The 25548-nt window shown below is 45.1% G+C and overlaps 1 protein-coding gene across 3 annotated transcripts in view; it reads right to left on the reverse strand.

Annotated features, from left to right (window-relative positions):
• LAT2 (linker for activation of T cells family member 2) overlaps nt 1-25548 on the reverse strand; it is a 260780-nt gene that overhangs the window by 125319 nt on the left and 109913 nt on the right. For all 3 annotated transcript variants that reach the window (XM_078679440.1, XM_078679438.1, XM_078679439.1), the window contains exons 2-3: nt 22141-22236; nt 13747-13789 (exon numbers count right to left, since the gene is read on the reverse strand). In XM_078679440.1, the coding sequence (XP_078535566.1) occupies nt 13747-13789; nt 22141-22236 (139 nt within the window). The remainder of the gene's footprint in view (nt 1-13746; nt 13790-22140; nt 22237-25548) is intronic.

The raw sequence follows: 25548 nt of genomic DNA on the forward strand, positions 1-25548 counted from the left end.
AGAGCAGAACATCGCTATAGCTACTGAGATATGGTGTTGTTTTCCTCTTTCCCCTCGCCTTGTTTTTTTGATGCATTTGTTTCCTTTTATCTTTATTCAAGGCGCCAATCAACACCGTGCCAATTTGGTTCACCATGCACAACTACTTTGTCAACCTCGTTCTCCATCTTCTCCATCACATCAATGTCACTTAGGACCATATGTATCAAAAAAGAGTTTTGAGATTCTTAAATTGCGATTTTTAGCGAATGTATGTGGGATTTGCTAAAAATTTTACGAATCCCACATATTCCTTATTTGCAAATCGCAAATTTAGATTCGCAATTAAGGAATACCTTCCCATTAATTCCTATGGGCTAGGAGGCCCGTAGGAATAAATGGGAAGACATTCCCAATTTGCAATTACCATTTAGAGAATCGCAAATTGATAATGCAATTTCAAGGTTGCAAGGGTTCCAAAAGGACACCCTGTTGCACCCCTGAAATATGCATGTGTGTCCGACGTATGGTACTTTTAAAAAATCAAAATAGTGCTTTTTTTAAAGAAAATTGCAAATTACCACCAACTTGAAGTTGGTGGTAATTTGCAATTCCTTAAGGAAAAATTGCAAATTTCTGGTGCTTCCAGAATTGCATTTAAGGAATCAAAATTTGCAATTCCTTAATTGCATTCGCAAAATAGAGAATCGCAAATTTTGCAATTCTCTATTTTGCATGATCCTGAGAACATATTCCAGGGGATACTGGTACTCCTGAAGCATATACCACCACCTTGTGATTGGTGGAGATGCCCTTCTCCTACTTTTCATGCTGAACAACTCTACCAGTTGTTTGTGATCAGTACTCAACATAAATTCCAAGCTTCACACATACATTCGGAAATACTGCACGCCCTTCCACATCGCTAGCACCATCTTCTCTCTTCTGTATGAAGGCTGCCCCCGGCTCCTGTCAACTTGCATATGTCATAATGATACTATTGACATGTGTGTGAAATGGCTTCAGATACCTTGCACCCACTATTTATTTCTGCTCAGTGGAAATGCGTCCCTCACTCGATGCATTCCTCACGGTTTTCTTCGTAAGCTTATGCAAGGAAGATGGTTTACTGACAAAATACTGTCCAAGCCATCTCTAGCAATTGTGCACTTTTCTCTCTTCAGAAAACACCCAGGTCCCTTTAATATCCAGCACCTTAGTCAGTGTCTCATTGTGGTACACCCTATCCACAACACACACCAAACTATCGCCTTGGCAATAAGCTACATCTGTCTGACCTGTAAAACCCAAATGGCACCTGTTTGCAACAATGTTACAATGTTATGTTATGTTATGTTACAATGGGTTTTATAAAGCGCTCAGCTACTCAGGCAGAGTGTCCCGGCGCTATCAGACCTAGCGGGCACACAGCAAGAAGACCTGATGAGATTATTGTCCAAACAGCCATGTTTTAAGTTCTTTCCTAAAGGCAAGGACGCTATCTGTCTTCCGTAGAGACAGAGGCAATTTGTTCCAGAGCTGGGGTGCCAAACGTTTGAAAGAACGCCCCCCAATGCGTGCTCGCTTGATTACCGGAACCGTAGCCAGAGCTAATGATGCAGAACGTAACGATCTAGAAGGGAGGTAAAAGCCTATTCTTTTCCTAAGATAGTGGGCGCCCGTACCATGGAGAGCCTTAAATGCCATGGTTAGGGTCTTAAAAGAAATGCGTTTGTGTACAGGCAGTCAATCGAGAGATTTAAGAAAGGCTGCAATGTTGGACCTCCGGCTAAGGCCGAAGATCGCTCGCGCGGCGGAATTTTGAACCGCCTGTAGGCGTGAAAGAAGATATTCTGGAGGGCCAAGATACAATACGTTGGCATAGTCCAGCCATGAACCTATCAGGGCCTGGACCGTAGTCCTCTGTCCTGTGAGCAAGAGACAGAAGTGGGAGAAATTTCCTCAGCATTTTTAGAAGGCCAAAACACTGCCACACTAAACCCAGGATCTGAGATTTAAAAGTAAGTCCATTGTCCACTTTTACTCCTAGATTCTTTGCCACAGAGGTGGCAGCGGAGGGAGGAAACATAGCCGCCGGCCACCAAGACTTCCAACAAGGGTCCGGGTGGCAGCCAAAGAAAAGGACCTCAGATTTGTCTGAGTTACATTTAAGGTGATTCAATTGGAACCAGGAGAAAACGGCCCCTAAACAGCTCTTAATGCTCTCTCCGTTAAAATCAGCATTCTCTTCACATGTGAAAAGAAGCTGTGTATCGTCGGCGTAAGATACAATCCGGGCGCCATGGGACTCCGCCAGTGCCGCCAACGGGGACATGTAAATATTAAAAAGAGTGGGGCTCAGGATCGACCCCTGAGGAACTCCCACCTCCAGTGGCGGCACTAAGGCTGAGTACGGAGGGGCCCAGATTGTTTGTTGGCGGTCAGATAGAAAAGACTCAAACCAACTAAAAGCCGTCCTCCTCAAACCAATCTCATAGAGTCTTGATAGGAGACGGTTGTGGGGGACGGTATAAAAAAAGCCGCCGAAAGATAGGCCCCCTCAGTTGTGCAACAAGTGGTAAAGTGGTAAGGCAGTGGGCTGTCGGTGTAGCTCTGTCTGGCAATGGCTAGTCTTTGTAGAGTTAAAGTTGTATTTCTTATCTTGGTTCCACAAAATGGGCAGCCGCTCTTCTCTTCCTCTTTACTCAAAAAAGGTGTGTAATACTGAAGCAGTAGCACAACAGAAATGCAATGCAGACTGGAGAAAACTCAAGTATCCAGAGGAAAAACTGAGAGCAGAACAAAACCTCTGGAAGTTCAGGCAACCAGACCAAGACAGGCACCAGGAACAGCAGATGTAAGAGGAAAAAGAAGCACCTAGAGGATCCAGAGCGAGCAACCAACATGGAGTGACATAACGATGCACTAAATCACATGCAAGAGCTACTTCAATAGGAAATGGTTCAAAGATGAGAGGAGCTATCACATGAAGTAATCACAGCCATGCTGAGATGGATAGTTTCATAGGACTAATAACCTGCAATGGCTCTGACACAGTTGGTAAAACATGAAAAGAATTTCAGGAATCAAACTCCCAGGATAAGGGTCAGCAACCAATTCATCAGCATCAATGCAGAACTGCGGAGGAGACATGGGAGTCAGAGACGGCACAATCCTGTCAGTGATCCGCGTAGGCACTCTTATAGACAGTGTATTAACTCAGAGACAAGCAGTCTGTGCCAACATCTGAGGTTCAAGAGAATGCCCCATGCTGCTCGTTGCAGGAACATCCACCTCCTCAAACGCGGTCAGACTGACTGCACCACGTGCATGAATGTACCACCACTCAAGTGCTTTCCTGGTCGCCAATCCTGAGACACCCACAGCACTCCTCTTCTCACCGCTAGTTGGTGAGCTTTATTCACCTGTGGTCAAGTCATTATTTTCTGCTGTTTGCTGATAATTTGCAGCAACCGGTGGGATCTTCTGCAACCCAAGATTAGTCCTTATTTGTGGCGTTTAAGTGGGAGCATCTATCCTACCACCATTATGATTCAATGCACCTTGGGAACTTCTTAACTCGCTCCATACTAGTTTCCCTCTACATCGTGGTTGACTCAGGCAACATATCTGCCGTTCTTGGTTGTAGAAAGCACTCAGTTTCAGCAACTCTTTTTTTTTATTTTTTTTTTATAAACCTTTATTTGTACAGAAAGGATATACAAATCTGGGCCTACAACCAGTCCGGCCGGCCACGACACGATAGAGCAGTCAAGAAATCCAGAAGGAAAATATACAGAATCAATCATAATGGAGCGCAATCAGTACAGCCCAAAAAAAGGGGAGGGGGGGGGGGGGGATCTGGACGGCCCGCAAACAGGAACAAAGAAGGTTCATTTTTATAGTATTACGATAAGGAGTATAACAGGCTCGGTTACAGCATAAATGAATCCGGGTTCCCAAAGCAAACCAGTGGCTACAAGAAAGCTAAAGGGCAGCAATGCGGAGGAGTGTCACTACAGTATACATCAGTATGAAAACAGATGCGGTTAACACAAATCGATATCCAACTAGACTCATCTTATGCACATCCACCACCCAGTAGTACATCGGAAACAGAACAAAGGAACCGGAATATTGACATCACTAGAACTAACCCGTCATACTAACCTTTGGGAGAGAAAAAAGGAGGAGGGGAGGGGAAGGAAGAGGGGAAAAAGAAAAATACAGACTGAAAGAGAAGAACGCAGCGCCGATACAAGCACCCCGTAGCAAGGACAAATAAAAGAGCAGGAGTATTAGCAACGAGGAGAGGATGGGAGTCGCAATTGAAATGCAGCATAGCCACAAGAAGGAGAGCAGCGACGATGCAGACCCCACCCCAATCATACCATGGGAGGCAGGGACAGACGCGGCACTCCTATAAAGAGACACAAAAGGGCCATAGAACTAAGGAAAATAAAACAGCAGATAAGACCCATCCCACCCATCCCACCCAGCACCCCTGCAGAAGGCTACGGCCTACCCCCCCAGCAGCGTGCCTGTCGCCCTAAATCAGAACCCGAAATGTAGTAGAGACAAGAGAGAGAAGAGGAATAAAGAGACAAAAAGAAGGACATGAAGACAGAAAGAAGTAGGAGGGAGGAGTAAAGGAGCAGAGACAAGACGGTCGGCCTCAGCCCTCCGCCCAACCATACAATCGTAATACGTTTAAACGAAAACGACACACTCTTGAGCGTCATAAAACTTACAAGGGGGTCACCCACAGCACTATGTATACGGGCAACTTCGCCACGGATCTGTACACCAGCAATCCACCGGGAGCAATGTATCTCACCCCAGGCCTTTCTTAGCCACAATTACCACCCACCACATGACAGCGGGAAGTGAGCAACTCGGTGCGGGGCAATCACACGAATGAAAAAAATTCCGATAAAAACGTAGGCCAGGGAGGTCAATCCATAGGCAAGAGAACAAAAGTCCGGGTATGCAGTTCAAGTGTCCCAACAATGTTAACAAGGGCAGTAAAAGACAGGAGTTCAGTCTCGCCGTTCGGGAAAGCGGGGGTTCCCCTGCAGTACAGAAACACGACCTCATCAAGCCAAAGATATGCAGCAGTCCACCATGCTTCTCGGGCACTCGGGTAGGATCGGGCCCCAGCACGATATCCAAGTCCCCAAACTCCAAACATTGAAGCGCAGGAGGTTCCAAAGCCACTTGCTTGCAGACCTGTCGACGGACAGCGGTAGTAACCCTCGTCGCGACCGAGGGGGGCGAGGCATTGGCATCACTGAGACGAGAGGAGACCATGAAGAACCGTCCATCTAAGATGGCGGCGGACCGCACCGATCCCCCAGGGGCACGGGGGCCAAGGCCGCATGCAAGGATCGTAATGCGTCAAGAACGTCGCCAATTGTAGGCTCACGCACACATGTCCAGGCCCCCGTGCAGTCCAGCAACCCAAGTCCGCCGTCTTGAGGATATCCACGGCCTAGTTCGACGGCCGCCATTTTGTAGATTCAGCCTCGTCACCACCCTCCGCGACTCTCGGAGCAGTCCCACAGATGCGGACCCCCTCAGGTACTAAGGGGGTCCCACTAATGGCAGCCTTGGTGCAGAAAGGAGAGCCGCCAAAGTTGGGGGTCCGCCTGTACCATCGCTGGCGTGTCTGACGAACAGAGCCCGGGCGCGAGGCTCCAGGGTGGATGGACGGAGCAGCGGCGGGGGGACCCCTTCACACGATCAGTCCTCGGAGCACCGCGCTCCGCACCAGCCTCACGGCCGCCAAGGCAAGCCCGGATCAGGACCACCGGGATGCTCGCACAAAGGCCTCTCGCTAGTGGCTCACTCTCTCGGCCGGGGCCGACGTTTACATCAACGCCAGGCTGGGTCCAATAGGCGAGGCCCCGGTCTCATCACCGCGGAGGCCCCGGTCCCTCCGGGGGCACAACTTCGGAACCGCGGCACGCAGGAGCCTCCAGGTCAGACGGTGAGTAAGAGCAACACGTTACGTTTCTGTTTCTTCTCGAGTGTGTCGTCTCGGGGCAGGATATGCAGCAGGATATGCGAGTCAGGCCGGAAGGCTGACGGAGCCGAGCTACAGAGCGACCATTACGATCGCGAGCTTGGCTCCTCCCCCCGTTTCAGCAACTCTTAATGAACTTGCTATGCGTCTAAGTCCTGATGAAGACCCAGCCATCCAAGTCGGCACAAACATTACAATTATTGAGTCAAAATATTAAAACTACTTATCGATTCGACTGTTTCACATGACTTGTAGATTGTAAGCAAATATTTTAATACAATTGTCTTATAGTCTAAATATAGCAAACAGCCAATTACAACATATTTGTTTATAATGGACACCTCTGCATATCACGATTATCACTCTTCACGTGCACTGTGTCAATTGTGTTATTGGAAGCACTACGAAATGTATACTATGTCTTGCTATTAATAAACAAATCTATACATACTCACTCCGGGCTATATGATGTTACTTGACTTACTCCTCATAAACCGCAGTTGCTTATACTGTTATTGATACCCAGGCACTGTGGGCACCGGGTCTCCTCATTATCATTGTTCACGCTGATCAGAAAAGGGCAGGACTTTCTTCCCAAGTAACCAATCCTAGTGCAGATTTAGTAAGGAAGGGGAGGAGTCAGGACCAGACTCTCCCTATATAAGTCTCTTGGATTCAGTCCACAGTGGATCATAACTCAAGGGTAGGTCACAGTCCTGACTACACGTTTCTCCTTCCCCTTTTGGGGAAATAAAGATATTATTGGGACTTAGGTAGATGCTACCCACTGAAGAGAAAGACTGGTGTACACGTATGGACTGGATGGGGCTGATATGTCTTCCTTGCATTTTAATAAGGCAAAAAAGTGAACTCTTATAAGTTTATGGAGTGAGAAAGCTTGAGTAATACTACAGCAATATCTCCTAAAGTAATAATAATAATAATAATATGGAATCTTATAGAGCGCCTGGTTACGCACACCGGCGTGTCCCCGCGCTGTAGTGAGTGAAAGCCGCACGCCCCCAACTGAGCTCCAAGCGCCCCAATTATTGAAGGAACAGATGTGTTTTAAGCTTTCCTCTGAACCTAACCTCCAAAGGTTCCAGACGGAGCTCAAGCGGGAGTTTGTTCCAGCTCCTCACCCATGCGAGCCTTTTAGACTTTTGGGATCACTAACAGGTCAGTACCAGTAGATCTAAGCGATCGACCAGGCCTGTAGGAAGTAATCAGGCTTTGCATGGGCCTGGGTCCTTTGCCTCCAATAATACGATGACACGAACATAAGGCCTTAAACAGAATTCTTTTCTTGACCGGAAGCCAGTGCAGAACCTCCAAGGCGGTCTTCGAGGCAGCTCTTCTGGGGAGCCTCAAGATCAACCGTGCTGCAGCATTTTGCAGCACCTGCAAACGGTCTAAACTCCTCACCGTAGCACCTAGGTACAACAGATTGCCATAGTCCAATCGTGAGGTGACAAGGGCGTGCACCAGCGTCCGTCTGGCATCAGTAGGGAGAAGATCCATGATGTTGCGTAGACCTTTCAATAACCCAAAACACGCCTCAACCACACGACTAATCTGTGGTGCAAATGTGAGGTCCGAATCAATCCAGACGCCCAAGTTCTTTGCCTGTTGACACGGCGTGGGGACCGGTCCTAAACAAGGAGAACACCATACAGATGACCACACAGACGGGCCCCCCCCCACCACGAGCACCTCTGTCTTGCTACCATTCAACTTCAGGCAGTTGTTAGTCATCCAGGAGGCAAGCTCCTGCATGCAGGCTCTGAAGTTGGGTGCCGACAGATCAGGTACCCGTGACAGCGAGACGACCAGCTGTGTGTCATCGGCGTATGACACAATTCGCATTCCATAGCCCTCGACTATGCTTGCCACTGGGGAAACATAGAGATTAAACAGAGTCGGACTCAGGGCCGAACCCTGGGTCACACCCTGATCCAAATTAATCGCTTTAGAATAGTATTCACCCTGTCTAACCTGGAATCTGCGATTTGTCAGGAAGGACTGAATCCACTTCATTGCCGCGCCTGAGACACCGCCCCTATTCAGACACTGCAGCAAGGTGAAATGTGCTACAGTGTCAAAGGCGGCGCTCAGGTCCAGGAGGATGAGGGCCATAGTCTGTCCCTCATCCACTCCCTGTCTGATAGTCTCAACGGCCATAAGCAGAGCTGACTCTGTTGAGTGGAGTGATCTAAACCCAAACTGAGTAGGATGAAGCAAATTGGCTTCCTCCACATAGGCCATCAGTTGAGAATTAACGGCCTTCTCTGCCACTTTGGCCATATAGGGCAGCAGCGAGATGGGGCGGAGGTTATCCAGTTTCTCCAAACTAATATTGAGTTTTTTCTGGAGGGGAAGTACCACCGCCTGCTTACAGCCATCCGGCACCGTATGGGTCCTAAATGATACGTCTAAAAGATGACTAATATAGGGCTCAAGGATATCAAGGCTTTCTACAAGCAGTTTGGGCGAGGCGGGGTCCCTTTGAGACCCTTACTTTATAGAGCTACAGATCTTTCGTAACATCTCGGGGGGAGGGGTAATAAAATTATCCAGACTATAACAGCCCGCATCATCCCACTTGGTCTCCACAAACTCAGACACCCTTTTTTTTGCTCCCGCAAAGGAGGAATATATTGTGGCCACTTTCTCTGTGAAGAAATCAGCAATGCGATCGCAAGATTCCTCTGAACTTTCCGTGGGCATGGCGGATAGTTTAAACGAGGAGATTTCTTTATAGATCTTAAATAATTCCTTAGTGGAATTTTCTGCTTCCCCAATTCTCCCTGCCGTAGGTAATTATTATAATAAATACGGTAATATTACCATGAATCCGATAAATTGACAGGCAGTCTTTGGGAACCAACAGCTATACTTCCCAATTCCAGATCATGAAGAAAGACTTTCATATCCAGCTTCGGCATCACACAACAGCATGAGGAATTCCCTTTATATTCACGGGGGTTGGCGGTAAGTCGTAAGAGCAGCCCCAGTCAAACTTTCATGATGATAAACCACAAGTAAGGGGGAGCAGTCAGAGGGCCTCAGAGCAACAAAAGAGAGAGCGAGAGAGAGAATCCCCTGCCAAAACCTACATATCCCCACAACAAAGGAGCAAGGAATGTACACGAGACTAATACTCATAAACACACTCAGTATCAGACATCATAATTAAAGTGGTAGGTACTCTATTACTCCCGTTCAACCCCAGCACACTAGAACCCACCTCTTACTTCCTCTCCATATTGATTGCATTATTCCTGAGGCTCCTGCCAGCATGGCTTTCTAGTTGTGTTTGCGCCACAAAAGTACCATTGCGTATACTTATGCACAACCAGTGCTACAAATACACAAAAATAGGCTGCGGCTGAGGGGCATGGATGAATATTCCTCCCCATTATGAGCCCTCTACATTTGAGCCAGCCAATCACCAAGCTTTAGAAACTCTAAACACCACCAAGAGGCCTTGGTAAACTGTGAATGTGAGGCTATTTGAAAGGACTGCAACAAAGTGTAAGCCAAAGTGTGTAAGGTGTGTGTTTTGTAGGAATTCACTCCTTTGGATAAGACAAGAAAAGAATTGTCACCAGAAAAACTCTTTCGAGGAGCCATGTTTCCAGATTTTTGCAAAAGGGGAGCACGTTTTGGGTATCTCGTATGGTGATGGTGGTAGATTTCACCCTGGAATGTTAATCTTCACCTAGGAAAGGATGATGTTTTAAATAGAGGAACTCTCAGTGCAGTAGGAAGAAATCAATACCAACAGCTATTTCGGTGCCTTTATATGCAGAGCTTTGTGTAGAATCATTGGCATTTTGAACTGGCATCTCTCTTCTCTCTTTCAGGGAGGTGACCATAGATCTTTGGGACTGGTTTCATGTGGTCATGGAACTAAGAGTTATAAATCAGACTTGCAGATTAATCTCGGAGGATCCCAATTTCTTGATACCTGTAGCACTGCAACATTCCAACACAGCAAATTCGTGCTGGCCTTATGCGAGGGGAGCCTGAATGATCACCCTAAGTGACTTACTTACATTGTATCGTTTTGCAGGTACGAAATAAATCGCCTGATAGCTTTATCAGACAGCTTTGCATTTTTACAATCACCGTTGTGCGTGAGCAAATCCTCATACCCATCATCAACATCCCCCCTCAATTTAACATCCAGCAAATAAACTCAGTCCTCTTCACAGACACTCTCATTCTGCCTGTACAATACCCAAACCTTATGTGAAAATACTATCTACATTACAGACCCCTTTTACTCCTACCTCCTCCCCTTACTTTCACTGATATCTCTGACAATATCATGGACTAAAGGAAGAATTGTTTAAAAATATAACTAGAACGACCTTAACCTTTTTCTCAACAGCCTTGCGCCATCGCTGCTAAATGCCAGGGATGCTGAATACAAGACTGCCTGGTCTTTATTCAATTGTATGCCTGCTTCTTCCACCACTTTATGCTACCTTTCTCATTATGTTATGCTTGCAGGGTATTTTGCATCACTACTTTCTCCCTTTTTTCTCCCTTTTTTCCTGTTTCCCTATCTTTCTCTTCCTTCTTCTTTTCCCATTTTCTACAGGACTCGCGGTTGCTCTTGGTAAAACTCTGATGAGTAAAAATAAGTCCCAATTTCCTAATTGAGAGCCGTTGTCCACAATCTTCAGCACAAATTAAGAACTGGACTAATACCAGTACACGTGGTGACCTCCACAGAAACCATGCCACCTTCATTCACTTACCCTGGTTAGCATGAAGGAGAGGAAGATCTGGCCTGCCTATTAGAAAATTGAAATATTGGGAGCTGCATTGAAGGCAATGGTGTGCTCCGGGTTATTAATGGCTGGCAGAAGCCGGAGCTCCAACATTGTAATGTTTGCTGTTCATAGCTGTTGATGCGAACAAAGGCTTCATGGAGCCCAATGGGATTTAAATCCCCTCGGGCTCACTGAGGCCTTTCTGTTTTTTTGTTTGAACATTCTGCCCTCTACTGGCGGAATGTTCTAATAACCTTATAGCCTGCTGTGATTGGGCTATACCGGCTATTAAAAGCCCACTACGTTGCTGTAATGCTGGAGCGGGCCTTTAATGGCGAGTATAGCTCACTATACCACCCTATATATAAGGCTATATTTGAACATTGATATGGTGAGATCTCCATTGAAGACGATGGAGTGCTCCGGGCTTATAATGGCTGGTAGAAGCCCAGAGTTCCCACATTCAAATGTTTGTCTTCATGTTTCTCCCTTTTTAATTCAGAAATTTCTACTCTTAGTGGGTGGAATGGTCTAATAGCCAAATAGAAGAAATGTTATCTTAATGATTATTTTATTTTATGTTTGTTTATTATTTAGGTTACTAAGTGGCTTGTCCTGAAGAAGGCGCTGGTTCGCCGAAACGCGCGTCGATATATTTTTACCTTTGTGCCACATTTATTTTTTAACTCTTTGTGTGTTTTTATAGTGTTTAATAATTGATATTTGTGTATTATTTGCTAAATGAATTGTTCTAGCTTTTGACCAATCCATTTCTTTTTAACCTTTGATCTTTTTGATGCATTGTTAATAAAAACTGAATCTTACTCCTTTGAAATTGGTTGTTCTCTCATGTATTATTGAATAGACAAGTAATAATAATTGCCTAGGTTGTTTCTCTAACATGTGTTTATCCCTGACCTAGGAATTGAACTATCTATTGTTCAGGGGGTCCTTGTTTTTTACATTGCTAATAGCCTTTTTGCCCTTATGCCTCAGGCTATACCTGTTGTTAAAGACCCACACCCTTGTTATTGGGCCTCACTGGCGGCTCGGGCCTATGACTTGGGTTCAGGGCCTTTAACAACCGGTACAGCTCTCGGCCATGGGCTATAAGGCTTTATTAGTAACCCCTTATGACACCACCTCAGTCCCTAGACTCCTTTCCAGTTTCCCTCAAATACATCATCCACATGTTTGAAAATTCATTGCCCTGTTGCTCTTTGAATAATTAATTACTGAGCTGCAGAATGAATACTGCCTTTCCAACAACCACTTCTATGGTAAACCTTTGCTCCCCAGATCTACCTTTATATTTAACTTCCTTCCACCAATGACCCATCACTACTGACTATTCCCTGACCATCATGATAACAAATATTTCTCAGTCCTCAACTACAACTAGCATGAGCCCTGTATCAAAAGGTAAATTCTCCCCCAACTTAACCCCAGTCAATTTGAATCAGATACACAATGTTTTGGCTCCTCTCTGTTTTGCCACTACTTAGAAGAATTTTAGTGATCTTCTGCAGCAGTCAGAGTTCAAATCTCACTATCTCCTCGGCACAAACATCTTTATCCTTAATCCTGGATCTTCCTAGATGCATATGCATACTTTCAAAAGTGAAGTAAGTCCAGCCCAAGCACCACCTATACATGGATACAGTGGTCTAGACATGCTAGCAGCTGCATATGACTGTCACCTTGGCCATCTACCAAAATCTCATTACTTTACTCAACTCTCCAATCAGTATTTGTCCTATACATACATAATCCCTTCATTTCTCATACACCCATGCAAAATCAACCCAGCTTAATCTCCTCCAGCACGAACAACCAACACCTTCAACACTCAACATGCTCCTTATTTCTTGTTACCTTCTCTCCTCTCACACATCTGTATTCACCGCTTTTACCTCCACCTCACATTTGGAGCTGAACTTAATACCAGCTAATTCACCCAGTATTTCATTTGAACCGATCAGCTCTCAAACTAGAAGGCCATCTCTATCAGGATCATCTTGACATGCCTACAACTCTTTTTTTTTTCCTTGTCTGATATCTACCTGAAATGCTTGTGGTAACTTACACCTTGTTAAAAAAACGCCAGCCCCTCTTTTTCCTCCAAATACTACCCAGTACCTCACTTTCCCTTCTGCGAACACCTTGATGGTTCATTTGTCTCATTCTATCAATCCTCATGCAATCTGCTCAATTCAATAAGGTTTGCATCTGCCAATGACATTCCACATAGACACGTTCAAACCTATTTCCAATATTGTCACCAGCCCATCACAACCACCTCTCACACATTTTTATCGTCCTTAACATGTTTGACATCTCAGCATCTTCACGAAAAGTTGAGAAACCAACTATGCAAGTAACTACTGCTGCCATAGGCACTATTACCAGAGTGATGTATGTATTTGTGTCCAATATATCTAACTCCTCACTCTACATTTCCAACCCCTTTGCTCAGATTAAGATATTTTATTCCTCTTCCTTCAACTAAATTTTCAACACTGCCTCACAACCATCAGTTTATAGACAACCATCCACCCTAATCTCATTTCCAGTTTATATAGCCTCATCGCCATGTAACAGTCAACTGCTTTACCACCTTGAGGCAAGTTAAAGTGTTTTTGCACCCTCATACCTGCCAGACACAGATTCAGGATTATTTGTTTTATTTGGGCCCCCTGCTTCTGGTTTTGAGGTGTAAAGAAAAAACACAACAAATCCTTATCGCATAGTAACCAAGAAAGTAACAGTAGTTTATGAAAGCCTACATTATAGCACCTGTTAATCTGTCAGAAATTTAGCAATTGAAACATATACAAAGGTTTTACTTGTGACAGTAATATGGTTCAAAATCCAACCCCCTGAAATGAAGACCTCTTGTAAAAAACATCATAAAGAAGAGACCAACATTCTTAGTGAACTCATGACTGATTCACTTACAAACTCCTTGATTTACGGAATCTGGAATCTTCTTTTAATTCACCTGTGGATATAAACATATTTTTAGATCACGATGTTGGCAAAAAATCAAGGAAGATAAATAAACTTAAAATCCCAAATTCCCCTTGTACATAGTGTGTTGCATAGTGTGTTACTTATCCCAATACGCTCTCAACAAGTTTAACATATGGGAAAATGTTGCTTGATGTTCTGGAGCCTCAATCAGAGCAAATGGGATATTTTACAGCCTATACAATAGAAATAATGTGAAATTTCTGTACTTAAATTAACACATTCCTCAGGAATAATATACAATTTTATGGTAATACCTTGTATATACCTCTTACTGTTTTGGTGAGTACCTGCTATGTAAAGAAAATCTAGACCATCACCATTATAACAAACAGATTATGTGCCCTTAAATCCCACTTTGGGATTTTTATGGAAAACAATGTTTAAAAATAATCAAATATACACAGCAGCTAGAACTTCGATATAAGATGCTTTGTATTCTGGGATGAATTGATTATTAGCTCAGGCAGCAAACCTAACTTAGGGGCCGATTAGGATGGCGGACGGATTGCCCCCGCCGGGCTGGCGTTAGCCACCGCCGGCCCGGCGGGGGCAATCCGTCCGCCATCCTCCCTGAAATGACCCCCCGCCACATTAGGATGGCTGGGGGGTCCGTGGGGGACGGAAAGACCGTCCACCGCTTTTCCGCCGCGGTCGCGTTGCGACCGAGGCGGAAAAGGTCTAATATGGTGGCGGTGTCTATCAGACACCGCCAGTCATATTAGGATGGGCTTTGGAGAATTGCTGCCACGGAAAGGCATACGGTCTTTGCTTTGGGGGCCCGTTGCAAAGTCCGTCCGCCATCCTAATCGGCCCCATAGTGTTTTTTATAGCTCTCTCCAAACTTAAACCTTTCGAACTTAAATGAAAAGAAACAGTAGATACACAATTGCCCTTCTCCCACAGTGTTTCAATTACTCAGCAATTAGTTATGTAGAGCATACGTTTCGTGTTAGAGTTGCCTGGCTATTACAGGAACTGCTTGGTCTGAAAAGGAAGCAAGTTATATAATACATAGGAAGGCAATTGATGTAGGTTCACAAATGGCATTAGAGGGCAAATGTTATATCTGGCGTAGGACAATTAACTGACCTACCCAATGGGAACCATTAGAAATACTGAGAATTCAAAATAGGACTACAAACAATATTCTAGAGGCCAAGAAAGTGGCCACTAGACATGTTCATATTCAGCAAAAGATCAGTGAACACCAAAATGTTGAGCACTTGAAAAAAATGATCATAAAGAACGAGGAATCCATGCCACAACGAATGCATTTTGGATAGGAATAGAGAGAGATGCCCACTTTATGTGTTTGTAGGACAATGTAGAGAAAACAGTGAGGGGCAAGCAAGAGAAAACAGTTTATGGCAACCAAGGGCTAGTTTATAATATCAGCTTTGGATAGCAGTTAAATGTGGACTGCTCAAATGTATTTTTATTGCAATACTTTTTTTATTACACAAACCATTGATAGAACTAATTTATTATTTTAGGGCTAAAGAGACAGTAAAAAGAGACATATCACATAGGCCCTGATTTGGAGTTTGGTGGGTGGGTTTCTCCACCACGTTTGTGACCCAGTAACCCATCTGGAAAACTTTAAATCAAGCCTATCATAGGACAAATGAGACATGTCATTCTGAGTCACAAATGACGGTGGAGAGAGAAAGGACATATCCAGAGAATGAAATTAGTAGAATTGTTTGGTATCTCCACAGAGAAGAACATTTCGGAAGCGTAGTGGAGATGAAGCAGCAGCTAATTGAGTAACAGACCTGCCGCGGAACAGCAACACAGACGAACATCAACAGCCAAATGCTGCCGAACAGAACGGTACCCAACACAGTATTCTGTATTCTACATTCCAACAGCAATCTTGGTCCTAGTGTGAGCTGAGCAGGTACCAAGAATCCTGTTGGGATGCTACAAATTGGTATTGATATGTTATTATGTACAAAACAGAACCAGGTGGCAGGGATTATTGCCACACTAACTAACAGTTTTGAAACCGTTCCTTGTTTCTAGCAACCGTACACACTATTGCCCACCTCCTAAAACCAGCCACCTATGTTGGTTTTGAATTACCATCAGACTTTTTTACATATGTTTGGAGAGGCAACGTGTACAATACAAATTCTAGCTTCAAATGCCATACATATTATACAAATAGATGACAGGAGTGATGAATCTCCAAACAGATGAATTAGATTTCAAATGCTTTTATTTTGATTCATTTAATCCATAATGTTATTATGTCTATGCCTAAACTTGTTGATAAAGTGTGAAAAAGGGAGCAGGTATAGAGCAGATTTCCTCAAATCAGTGGGTTCACCAGGGTAGCTAGCAGAATGTTTGTATGTGATTGCTTCCATAGCTGGCCATGTCAATCCCCACCTACGCATAATCTGCCTCATGTTAATGATCATGAATGGTAACCCAGAACTCATCCCACTGTTCAGCTTTCCATTGCAAACACAGCTAGGTATGTGCTACATAAGTACCACTAGATGCATTCATCTCTCACTCCGGATGTATGACATTACAACGCATGCTTTTACCGCGCATGCTGTTACGACGCAGTTTTTACAACGCATGCTGTTACAACGCATAGCCCTTTGGGGTGCTGGATAGTGAATAGTTTAATTTACTATTCCAACTCCAGTCCCCGTGGATAGTAGGGAAGGTGTTGGATAGTAAATTAAATCAATTCCCTATCCTAGACCGCCCCCCAGCGCAATGCGTTGTAATGACATGCGTTGTAATGGTTGCGTCGTAAAGGCACTGCGTGGTAAAAGTTGCGTTGTAAAGGATGTTTCCCCTCACTCCAGCTCAAGAGTAACATGGTGACCTTCTCATTTTTCCTAGCCGACACGACTCCTGTAAGACAGGGGTTCACGATAATAGTTAAGCATGTCTCCTAGCCAAATTCTCCACCTCCTAATGTTACATCTGATCACTATTGGCTATTTCCAAAAACCTGACCGCCCTCCCTTGCAATGGCTTTTAAGAAGGTAAGTAGAGCTGTTGGGCCATTTGTCACGGAGCCCTCCTACCTACCTGCCTCAAAAGACTTAGTGACTCCTCTTTTGAAAAGCACTAACTTGGAGTCCAAAATGTTGACTAGTCTGCATCGCATTATTAGCCTAACCATCCTTGTTATCAGATTCAGCCAAGGTGATGGGCCCTGATGCACTGTTGCAGTGATGCTTTGGATTTGGCTGGTGAGGGAGCAAGGCGCTTTAATAGTTATGCCGGACTCGACTGTGTACAACACAACAGGCCATAAGCTTTCACCTGTGGATGTTAGCCATACATGCTAACACTTCATAGCCAGCATCCTCCTTCTGTTCCTTCTTCTGCGGAGAGACTCAACAGTTTCTTCTAGAGCACTCCTTTTTCCTCACCTGAAAACAACTGTGGTGACAGCCTTGTTCAATGTGTACTCGTCACTTCTCTTTTCTTGTCTCTGGGCATTTCCAGTTGGCTTCCAATCCTGGGCCAAGGATAAGTATGGATGAAAAATAACTTACAAGAGTAAAATAAAGAGAAAGGAAGTGCAGGGTCGTGGAAGAAAGAGGCATGAGGTGGAATCAAGACTATGGTGTCTTTGAATTCAGAAAACCGAGCAGTAAGCTCCTCATTAGGTCCTGGCTCCTACTGTTTTACATATAAAGCACTTGAGACCATCCTCCCTTGCCCCTATCCATCTGCCTACAACATCAGGTGATTCTCCTATCTAAACCTAACCTTAAAATGTGGGCGGGTAGATTAGATGAAGGGGAGTGTTTGCTGCTCCACCCCATCTGGAGTTAGAGCGTGGGTGGGGGTCACGTACACAGCCCCCGTAGCTCCGGTGGTTAAAAGGCCCCCAAGTTTAGGGGGCAAGCCAATGGCTGTGGAGGGAAGTTTTCAATAGGCAGAGAACCTTGATTGAAAGTGTCTGTTCTCTATTATGCATGAAATACTTGTAATTCTGAAAGGTCGACCAAACAAGTCTCAAAACATTTGTAGAACATCTGCTATGACATCCCTACAAACTGAAATGAAAATCAGAAAACCACCAGTGTAGATGGGGAGCAGATAAAGTCACTGTTGTCACTCTATTCCCTTGATAAAACGTCTGTTTTCTGACAAATTATTTAGGAACTGGGTCAGTCAAATGCTACCAATACTGAGTCAAAAAAGCACTTAAACATTCACCACTAAAGGCTAAGTTAGTAGCATGGAGATCCAAGCCTACCTGAAGTGGATTAAACCTAACCCGGGGGCGTCAAGGCTACCTGAAGTGGATGAAACATATCCTGGGGGCGTCAAGCCTACTTGAAGTGGATGAAACCTAACCCGGGGAGCGTCAAGCCTTCCAGAAGTGGATGAAACATATCCTGGGGGCGTCAAGCCTACCTGAAGTGGATGAAACCTAACCCGGGGGGCATCAAGTCTACCAGAAGTGGATGAAACATATCCTGGGGGCGTCAAGCCTACCTGAAGTGGATGAAACATATCCTGGGGTGTCAAGCCTACCTGAAGTGGATGAAACATATCCTAGGGGTGTCAAACTTACCTGAAGTGGATGAAACATATCCTGGGGGCGTCATGCCTACCTGAAGTGGATGAAACCTAACCCGGGGAGCGTCAAGCCTACCAGAAGTGGATGAAACATATCCTGGGGGCGTCAAGCCTACCTGAAGTGGATGAAACCTAACCCGGGGGGCATCAAGCCTACCAGAAGTGGATGAAAGATATCCTGGGGGCGTCAAGCCTACCTGAAGTGGATGAAACATATCCTGGGGTGTCAAGCCTACCTGAAGTGGATGAAACATATCCTAGGGGTGTCAAACTTAGCTGAAGTGGATGAAACATATCCTGGGGGCGTCATGCCTACCTGAAGTGGATGAAACCTAACCCGGGGGGGGTCAAGCATACCTGAAGTGGATGGAACATATCCTAGGGGCGTCAAGCATACCTGAAGTGGATTAAACATATCCTGGGGGTGTCAAGCATACCTGAAGTGGATGAAACATATCCTAGGGGCGTCAAGCCAACCTGAAGTGGATGAAACCTATCCTGGTGGCGTCAAGCCTACCTGAAGTGGGTGAAACCTATCCTGGGGGTGTCAAGCCTACCTGAAGTGGATGACACCTATCCTGGGGGCGTCAAGCCTACCTGAAGTGGATGAAACCTATCCTGGGGGTGTCAAGCCTACCTGAAGTGGACCTGAAGTGGATCAAACATATCCTGGAGGTGTCAAGCCTACCTGAAGTGGATAAAACATATCCTGGGGGCGTCAAGCCTGCCTGAAGTGGATGAAACATACATATCCTGGGGGCATCAAGCCTACCTGAGGTGGATGAAACACATCCTGGAGGCGTCAAGCCTACCTGAAGTGGATGAAACATATCCTGGGAGCGTCAAGCCTACCTGAAGTGGATGAAACATACATATCCTGGGGGCGTCAAGCCTACCTGAAGTGGATGAAACATATCCTTGGGGCGTCAAGCCTACCAGAAGTGGATGAAAGATATCCTGGGGGCGTCAAGCCTACCTGAAGTGGATAAAACCTAACCCAGGGGGCGTCAAGCCTACCAGAAGTGGATGAAAGATATCCTGGGGGCGTCAAGCCTACCTGAAGTGGATGAAACATATCCTGGGGTGTCAAGCCTACCTGAAGTGGATGAAACATATCCTAGGGGTGTCAAACTTACCTGAAGTGGATGAAACATACATATCCTGGGGGCGTCAAGCCTACCTGAAGTGGATGAAACATATCCTTGGGGCGTCAAGCCTACCAGAAGTGGATGAAAGATATCCTGGGGGCGTCAAGCCTACCTGAAGTGGATGAAACCTAACCCGGGGGGCGTCAAGCCTACCAGAAGTGGATGAAAGATATCCTGGGGGCGTCAAGCCTACCTGAAGTGGATGAAACATATCCTGGGGCGTCAAGCCTACCTGAAGTGGATGAAACATATCCTAGGGGTGTCAAACTTACCTGAAGTGGATGAAACATATCGTGGAGGTGTCAAGCCTACCTGAAGTGGATAAAACATATCCTGGGGGCGTCAAGCCTGCCTGAAGTGGATGAAACATACATATCCTGGGGGCATCAAGCCTACCTGAAGTGGATGAAACATATCCTTGGGGCGTCAAGCCTACCAGAAGTGGATGAAAGATATCCTGGGGGCGTCAAGCCTACCTGAAGTGGATGAAACCTAACCCGGGGGGCGTCAAGCCTACCAGAAGTGGATGAAAGATATCCTGGGGGCGTCAAGCCTACCTGAAGTGGATGAAACATATCCTGGGGTGTCAAGCCTACCTGAAGTGGATGAAACATATCCTAGGGGTGTCAAACTTACCTGAAGTGGATGAAACATATCCTGGGGGCGTCATGCCTACCTGAAGTGGATGAAACCTAACCCGGGGGGCGTCAAGCATACCTGAAGTGGATGGAACATATCCTAGGGGCGTGAAGCATACCTGAAGTGGATTAAACATATCCTGGGGGTGTCAAGCATACCTGAAGTGGATGAAACATATCCTAGGGGCGTCAAGCCAACCTGAAGTGGATGAAACCTATCCTGGTGGCGGCAAGCCTACCTGAAGTGGGTGAAACCTATCCTGGGGGTGTCAAGCCTACCTGAAGTGGATGACACCTATCCTGGGGGCGTCAAGCCTACCTGAAGTGGATGAAACCTCTCCTGGGGGTGTCAAGCCTACCTGAAGTGGACCTGAAGTGGATCAAACATATCCTGGAGGTGTCAAGCCTACCTGAAGTGGATAAAACATATCCTGGGGGCGTCAAGCCTGCCTGAAGTGGATGAAACATACATATCCTGGGGGCATCAAGCCTACCTGAGGTGGATGAAACACATCCTGGAGGCGTCAAGCCTACCTGAAGTGGATGAAACATATCCTGGGAGCGTCAAGCCTACCTGAAGTGGATGAAACATATCCTTGGGGCGTCAAGCCTACCTGAAGTGGATGAAACCTATCCTGGGGGCGTCAAGCCTACCTGAAGTGGATGAAACCTATCCTGGGGGCGTCAAGCCTACCTGAAGTGGATGAAACATATCCTGGGGGCGTCAAGCCTATGTGAAGTGGATGAAACCTATCCTGTGGGCGTCAAACATTCCTGAAGTGGATGGAACAAGTCCTGGGGGGCATTCTATTCTTTATAAAGGTCATCACCAGAAGAACATAGATTAGTCCTGAGCAGGATTGTGCGTAAACGTGATTTGGATAGGATCCTCCCAGCTTGGCATCTTACTTCCAGTAAAATTGAAGACTAAGAAATATCGACTAATGAAAATGCAGAGTAATAGCTATTGCTTCTACTGTTGTCGCATGATATCACTCTACCCCTGACAAGGATTTTTCTTTTCTAAATATGAATAATACAGTGGATACAGCGTTAATGCAAGGCTCTTCATTCACAGGTGAGTAGCAAACAGCGACCGACTCGGCGGCAAGATATACAAAATAAAGGAAACTAAAGCCATGGACATCTGAGTGCAAGAGCTCCTCAGTATATGTCAAAGCAAACCTCACGAACCACCCCACCTCCCACAGCCATTCACCCGGATAGGCACACCATTTGCCCCACACTTTGTCCCATTTTTGGGGGCAGCCTCTACTTTGGTAGACTACCCGTTCCCCCCATGACAAGGTCAGCATCCCCAACACTCTTCACAAACATGTGATCATTTTAGTTTGCGGTTTTGTATGCTTTGCGTACAACTCCTAAAGTCTCTTTTTTGTGTTAATGATGACTTCAATATTTTTTGCTTTTGTTTTTACAAAGTAGACACTTATTTTAAACAATTTACCTTACAAAACCTTTTCCGCCCCGGGCCGAAAGGCGACTGGGGCGGAAAAGCGGCGGACAGTCTTTCCATCTGCCGCGGTCCCCCCCACCATCCTAATATGGCGGGGGGACCCATATATCCCCCCATATATCCTAATATGGGGGGGCTACCGACAGCCTGGCGGGGGCAATCCGCCCGCCATCCTAATGGGCCCCATAGTATTTGCTCATTCACATACTTGGGTACCTCTACAACTTTTTCCAAAAAAGTACATAGTGTTTAAAGATCCTTTTATTTCGCCATTTCATTATCATTTTCCCACACTTTGCTATTGCATTTGATAGATGATCTTTGAGCTCCTTACCTTGACACAGTAGAGGCTAATAAAACATCAATGGTAATACATAAAGGAAACAAAAATAAATACAGTCAACATTTAACGTGATAAACATCTGCAGCAGTCTGATGTCTTCATAGTTCCCATTTTAAAAACATTACAAGAAAAAGGAAAAGGTCTTACCGACATTTCGGCACTTCGTGCACAAGGTCACCAAAGCGCCAAGAAGGAAGATGGAGGCGATTGCCCATATTGGCTCAACTTCACCCTTTATTCTAGCTGCAATAAAACAGCACACACTCATTATCCCAAGGGTAATATACACCTTTCATTCCGATTTACAATTAATATCTGTATAGTTTTAGTTTCTTTCAGTTTAATGAAGGCCTGTTCTGTCCTCCAGTCGGGTTCATCGAGGAACAGTTTCTTCCCCAAGGAAGATTTTCTTTCCCCTACTTAGCTCTTCTCTGATATCTTCCTGTGCACTCATACCTGCTCACTTTAGTCACTCCTGTGCAGGTAGCCACTTAGCCACCTCCTTGGGGGCACTGTCAATCATTCAAAAGCCCGCCCAAGAACATCCGGTTAGTTCATCCTTCATTCCTTATACAAAGAGAAATTACCATGTGTGCGCTTCTCATGGTGTAAGGGGATACACCCCTCCACAAAGAAAAAACACCCCCATAGGAGATAGAACAGAAATAGAACAAACATTCGGTACAAGGAACAGTTGTCAGTCAAACTGGTAAAAGCATAGTGCTGCACAGCAATTTTAGAATGTCAAGAATATATAGCGTGAGGAAACGCTCCAAATCATACTCAACCATCAAAGTCAAAGTCATAGGGAGATAGGCACTAGAGTGGTATCCAAACATGAGGAACCTGAAAGGAAAAACATTATTAGGACATGTCTTGTTGGTATTCGTGTAGGGCGCAGTCCCATTGGTTTGGCCTCATGGTGTTGTTGTTTATCTGGGGGTGCCTCATCAAGTATTTCTTCAGTTTCCATTACAGACCATAGTTGGATTCCTCGCATGATATCATGCTCTCAGTATGGTCCATTACTGGTTGGAAGGACATGTCAAGTTCAATGAGATGTTGGTGTGTGAACTTTGTGGTAGAGAGGCCTACAGGAGACCACTGACTGCTTGGCCATCTCCTAGGCCTTTCCCCTGAGATTAGGAGTCTAAGCCACAGCATCTTTGAGCTGTGTGGATATGTTGTCTGATTTACTATCTTGGATTGTCAGTTATTCCCCTGTGCAATTTCGTAACAAGCATTACAGGGAGCAGCATGTAATGTATGGTTGGGAGGAGGTGTTTTTTTTTTTAAAGGGTGGGTATTGTAAGCCTTTTGGATTATGTCTCGTACTGTATTTTTCTATTTAGTGCAAAAGAAGCCGTCACAGGAGGCCGCGTCCACTAATATTGATGGTGACATGAGCAGAAGCATATATAGTCAGAGGGAATCCATGGCGGATTATACATCCATGTGAACAGATCGCACCATACTTTGGAAGTTGCGTGAGAGATCTGTCGACTGGGATGTGTGTACAGGTGCTTTCTGCTGGTAGGAGGAGATTTTAACAGCAGCAACTGTAGGACAATCAGAAAACAGGAGCCCTTAAATGTTATGTTAGGTTGTCTTGTAAAGCGAATGGCTACCCCAGCAATGGGGCGTCCCAGCGCTGTAGACCACTGGGGAACCGGTCCTGGCTTTCCCTGTGAGATGATCCCTGCTGGGTATCTCCAAGGTGAAACCAGGCATCCCCGGTGTATGTGGGGGGCCGTTGTGGAGATGAGGCAAGCTAATGCCCAGAGTTGCCGAGTGTGATCCCTGGTTAGAGTAGGCAAGGAAGCGAGAATTATCGAGTCCGCTGACCCTGGTCCACCACCCTGCCGCGTCGGGAATTGAATCCTGGTCCCGGGCCGTCCTCCGCTTCTGGGTCTGCCGCCTCTAACCAGTGAGCCACACCACTTAAATGACCGCAATCCTCTTCTTGTAAATGACATGGTACTTGTCACATAGAGGTGGTAGCTTGATTCCATCCTATCTCATATACCAGAGATATGGGTTGATGTGACTCTAGTTGGGTTTGATTCATTCTTACCTATATGCTCTGAGACACCCAATGAATACTTAAAGTTTGTTACTGTGTTGAGTTATAGGTAAATATGTCTATTCTAGCCACGTACACTGCTTCAACAATGTATTGGGTTCACTCTCTCCACAGAAGGTAGCAAAAATATACGAACTGTCTTGACAAAAGCTCACATTGATATATTCATACAGGATCTCTGTAAATGAATTCATATGTAGACATGTGTGTCTATGGTTAGTTTCAGTAAGTGTTTACGACGTGAATTTGTCCTAATGTTTAGGACAAGAAACTGAAAAGAAAGTTGCAGCCACCATTTTTTTTGTAGTTTGGCCCGGGGAAGGGTAAAATAAAATGTGAAAACAGATAAGGGGCCAGGATGAAGATATCTTGTCCCCATAGGACAGATGGAGGGGACCCTGAGGGACCCCACATGGGCAAAAATTGGCCATATTTTTGTGGGGGCTAAATCCACAGATTCCCCCACACGGGTCTGAAGCCCAATGGGAAAAAACCCTCAGTCACACTCCATACCCTCACCGCACACGGCCAAAGAACTTGCGCAATGTGGGGTTGGGTGCATGTAGGGGGTTGCCTGCAGGCCAGGCCCTGTGGCCAACCCCCACCGCACCCACCCAAAGGCCATGTGGGTAGTTGTTTTATTAAAGTTTGGTAATTATATAGTACTTTACGTTAAAAATATATAGAAGTTAGTTAGGTTCACGTTTGCCCACACAAAACCATAGAAATTCAGCAGTTATAGTTATACTTATAGTTATACTTATCTGAAGAAACTATGACTTGTGCCATCAAGTAAATTTGGACCACGTGTTATAGTTTCTTAACAGAAGTATAACTATAACTGCTGAATTTCTATGGTTAAAACATGAGCTTAACTATAATTGTCCTTTATTTTTTCAGTATATATATATATATACATATATATATATATAGATCTATCTATCTATCTATCTATCTATCTATATGTATATAGATATATAGATGTATCTATATAGATATACATATATATATTCTGTACTATTGGAAATATGCACTGGCAACTTTTTTTATAACCGTCAAGAAAAACACTTTGCACTTGCACTTTAATGTAGGCATGATGATGGTGTTCGGGCATGTAAACATTTTCTTAAATCTTAGTCTATCTCTTTTTTGCAGCACAATGATATGGTTGTACAGATGATTGTATTCTTCCTGGAAAATTGTTTTTTCATCTTTAATGAAACCTTCTTCAGACAGAAACAGGGAACTGCGATGGGCACCTGTTTTGCTCTCAGTTTTGCCAACCTCTTTATGGGGTGGTGGGAGCAGCAGGTGCCCGTGGCATACAGTCAATACCGTGACCAGATCAAGGTCTGGTTACGGTATATTGAAGATCTTTTTATCATTTGGGAAGGAAGTCAGGAACAGGCTACCCAATTCATTTCTGCACTTAATGATAATGAAGTGAACTTGAAATTCGAGGGCAAAATAAG

Source organism: Lissotriton helveticus, chromosome 3_1 (genome assembly GCF_964261635.1).
Source record: "Lissotriton helveticus chromosome 3_1, aLisHel1.1, whole genome shotgun sequence".
Classification (NCBI taxonomy): Eukaryota; Metazoa; Chordata; class Amphibia; order Caudata; family Salamandridae; genus Lissotriton; species Lissotriton helveticus.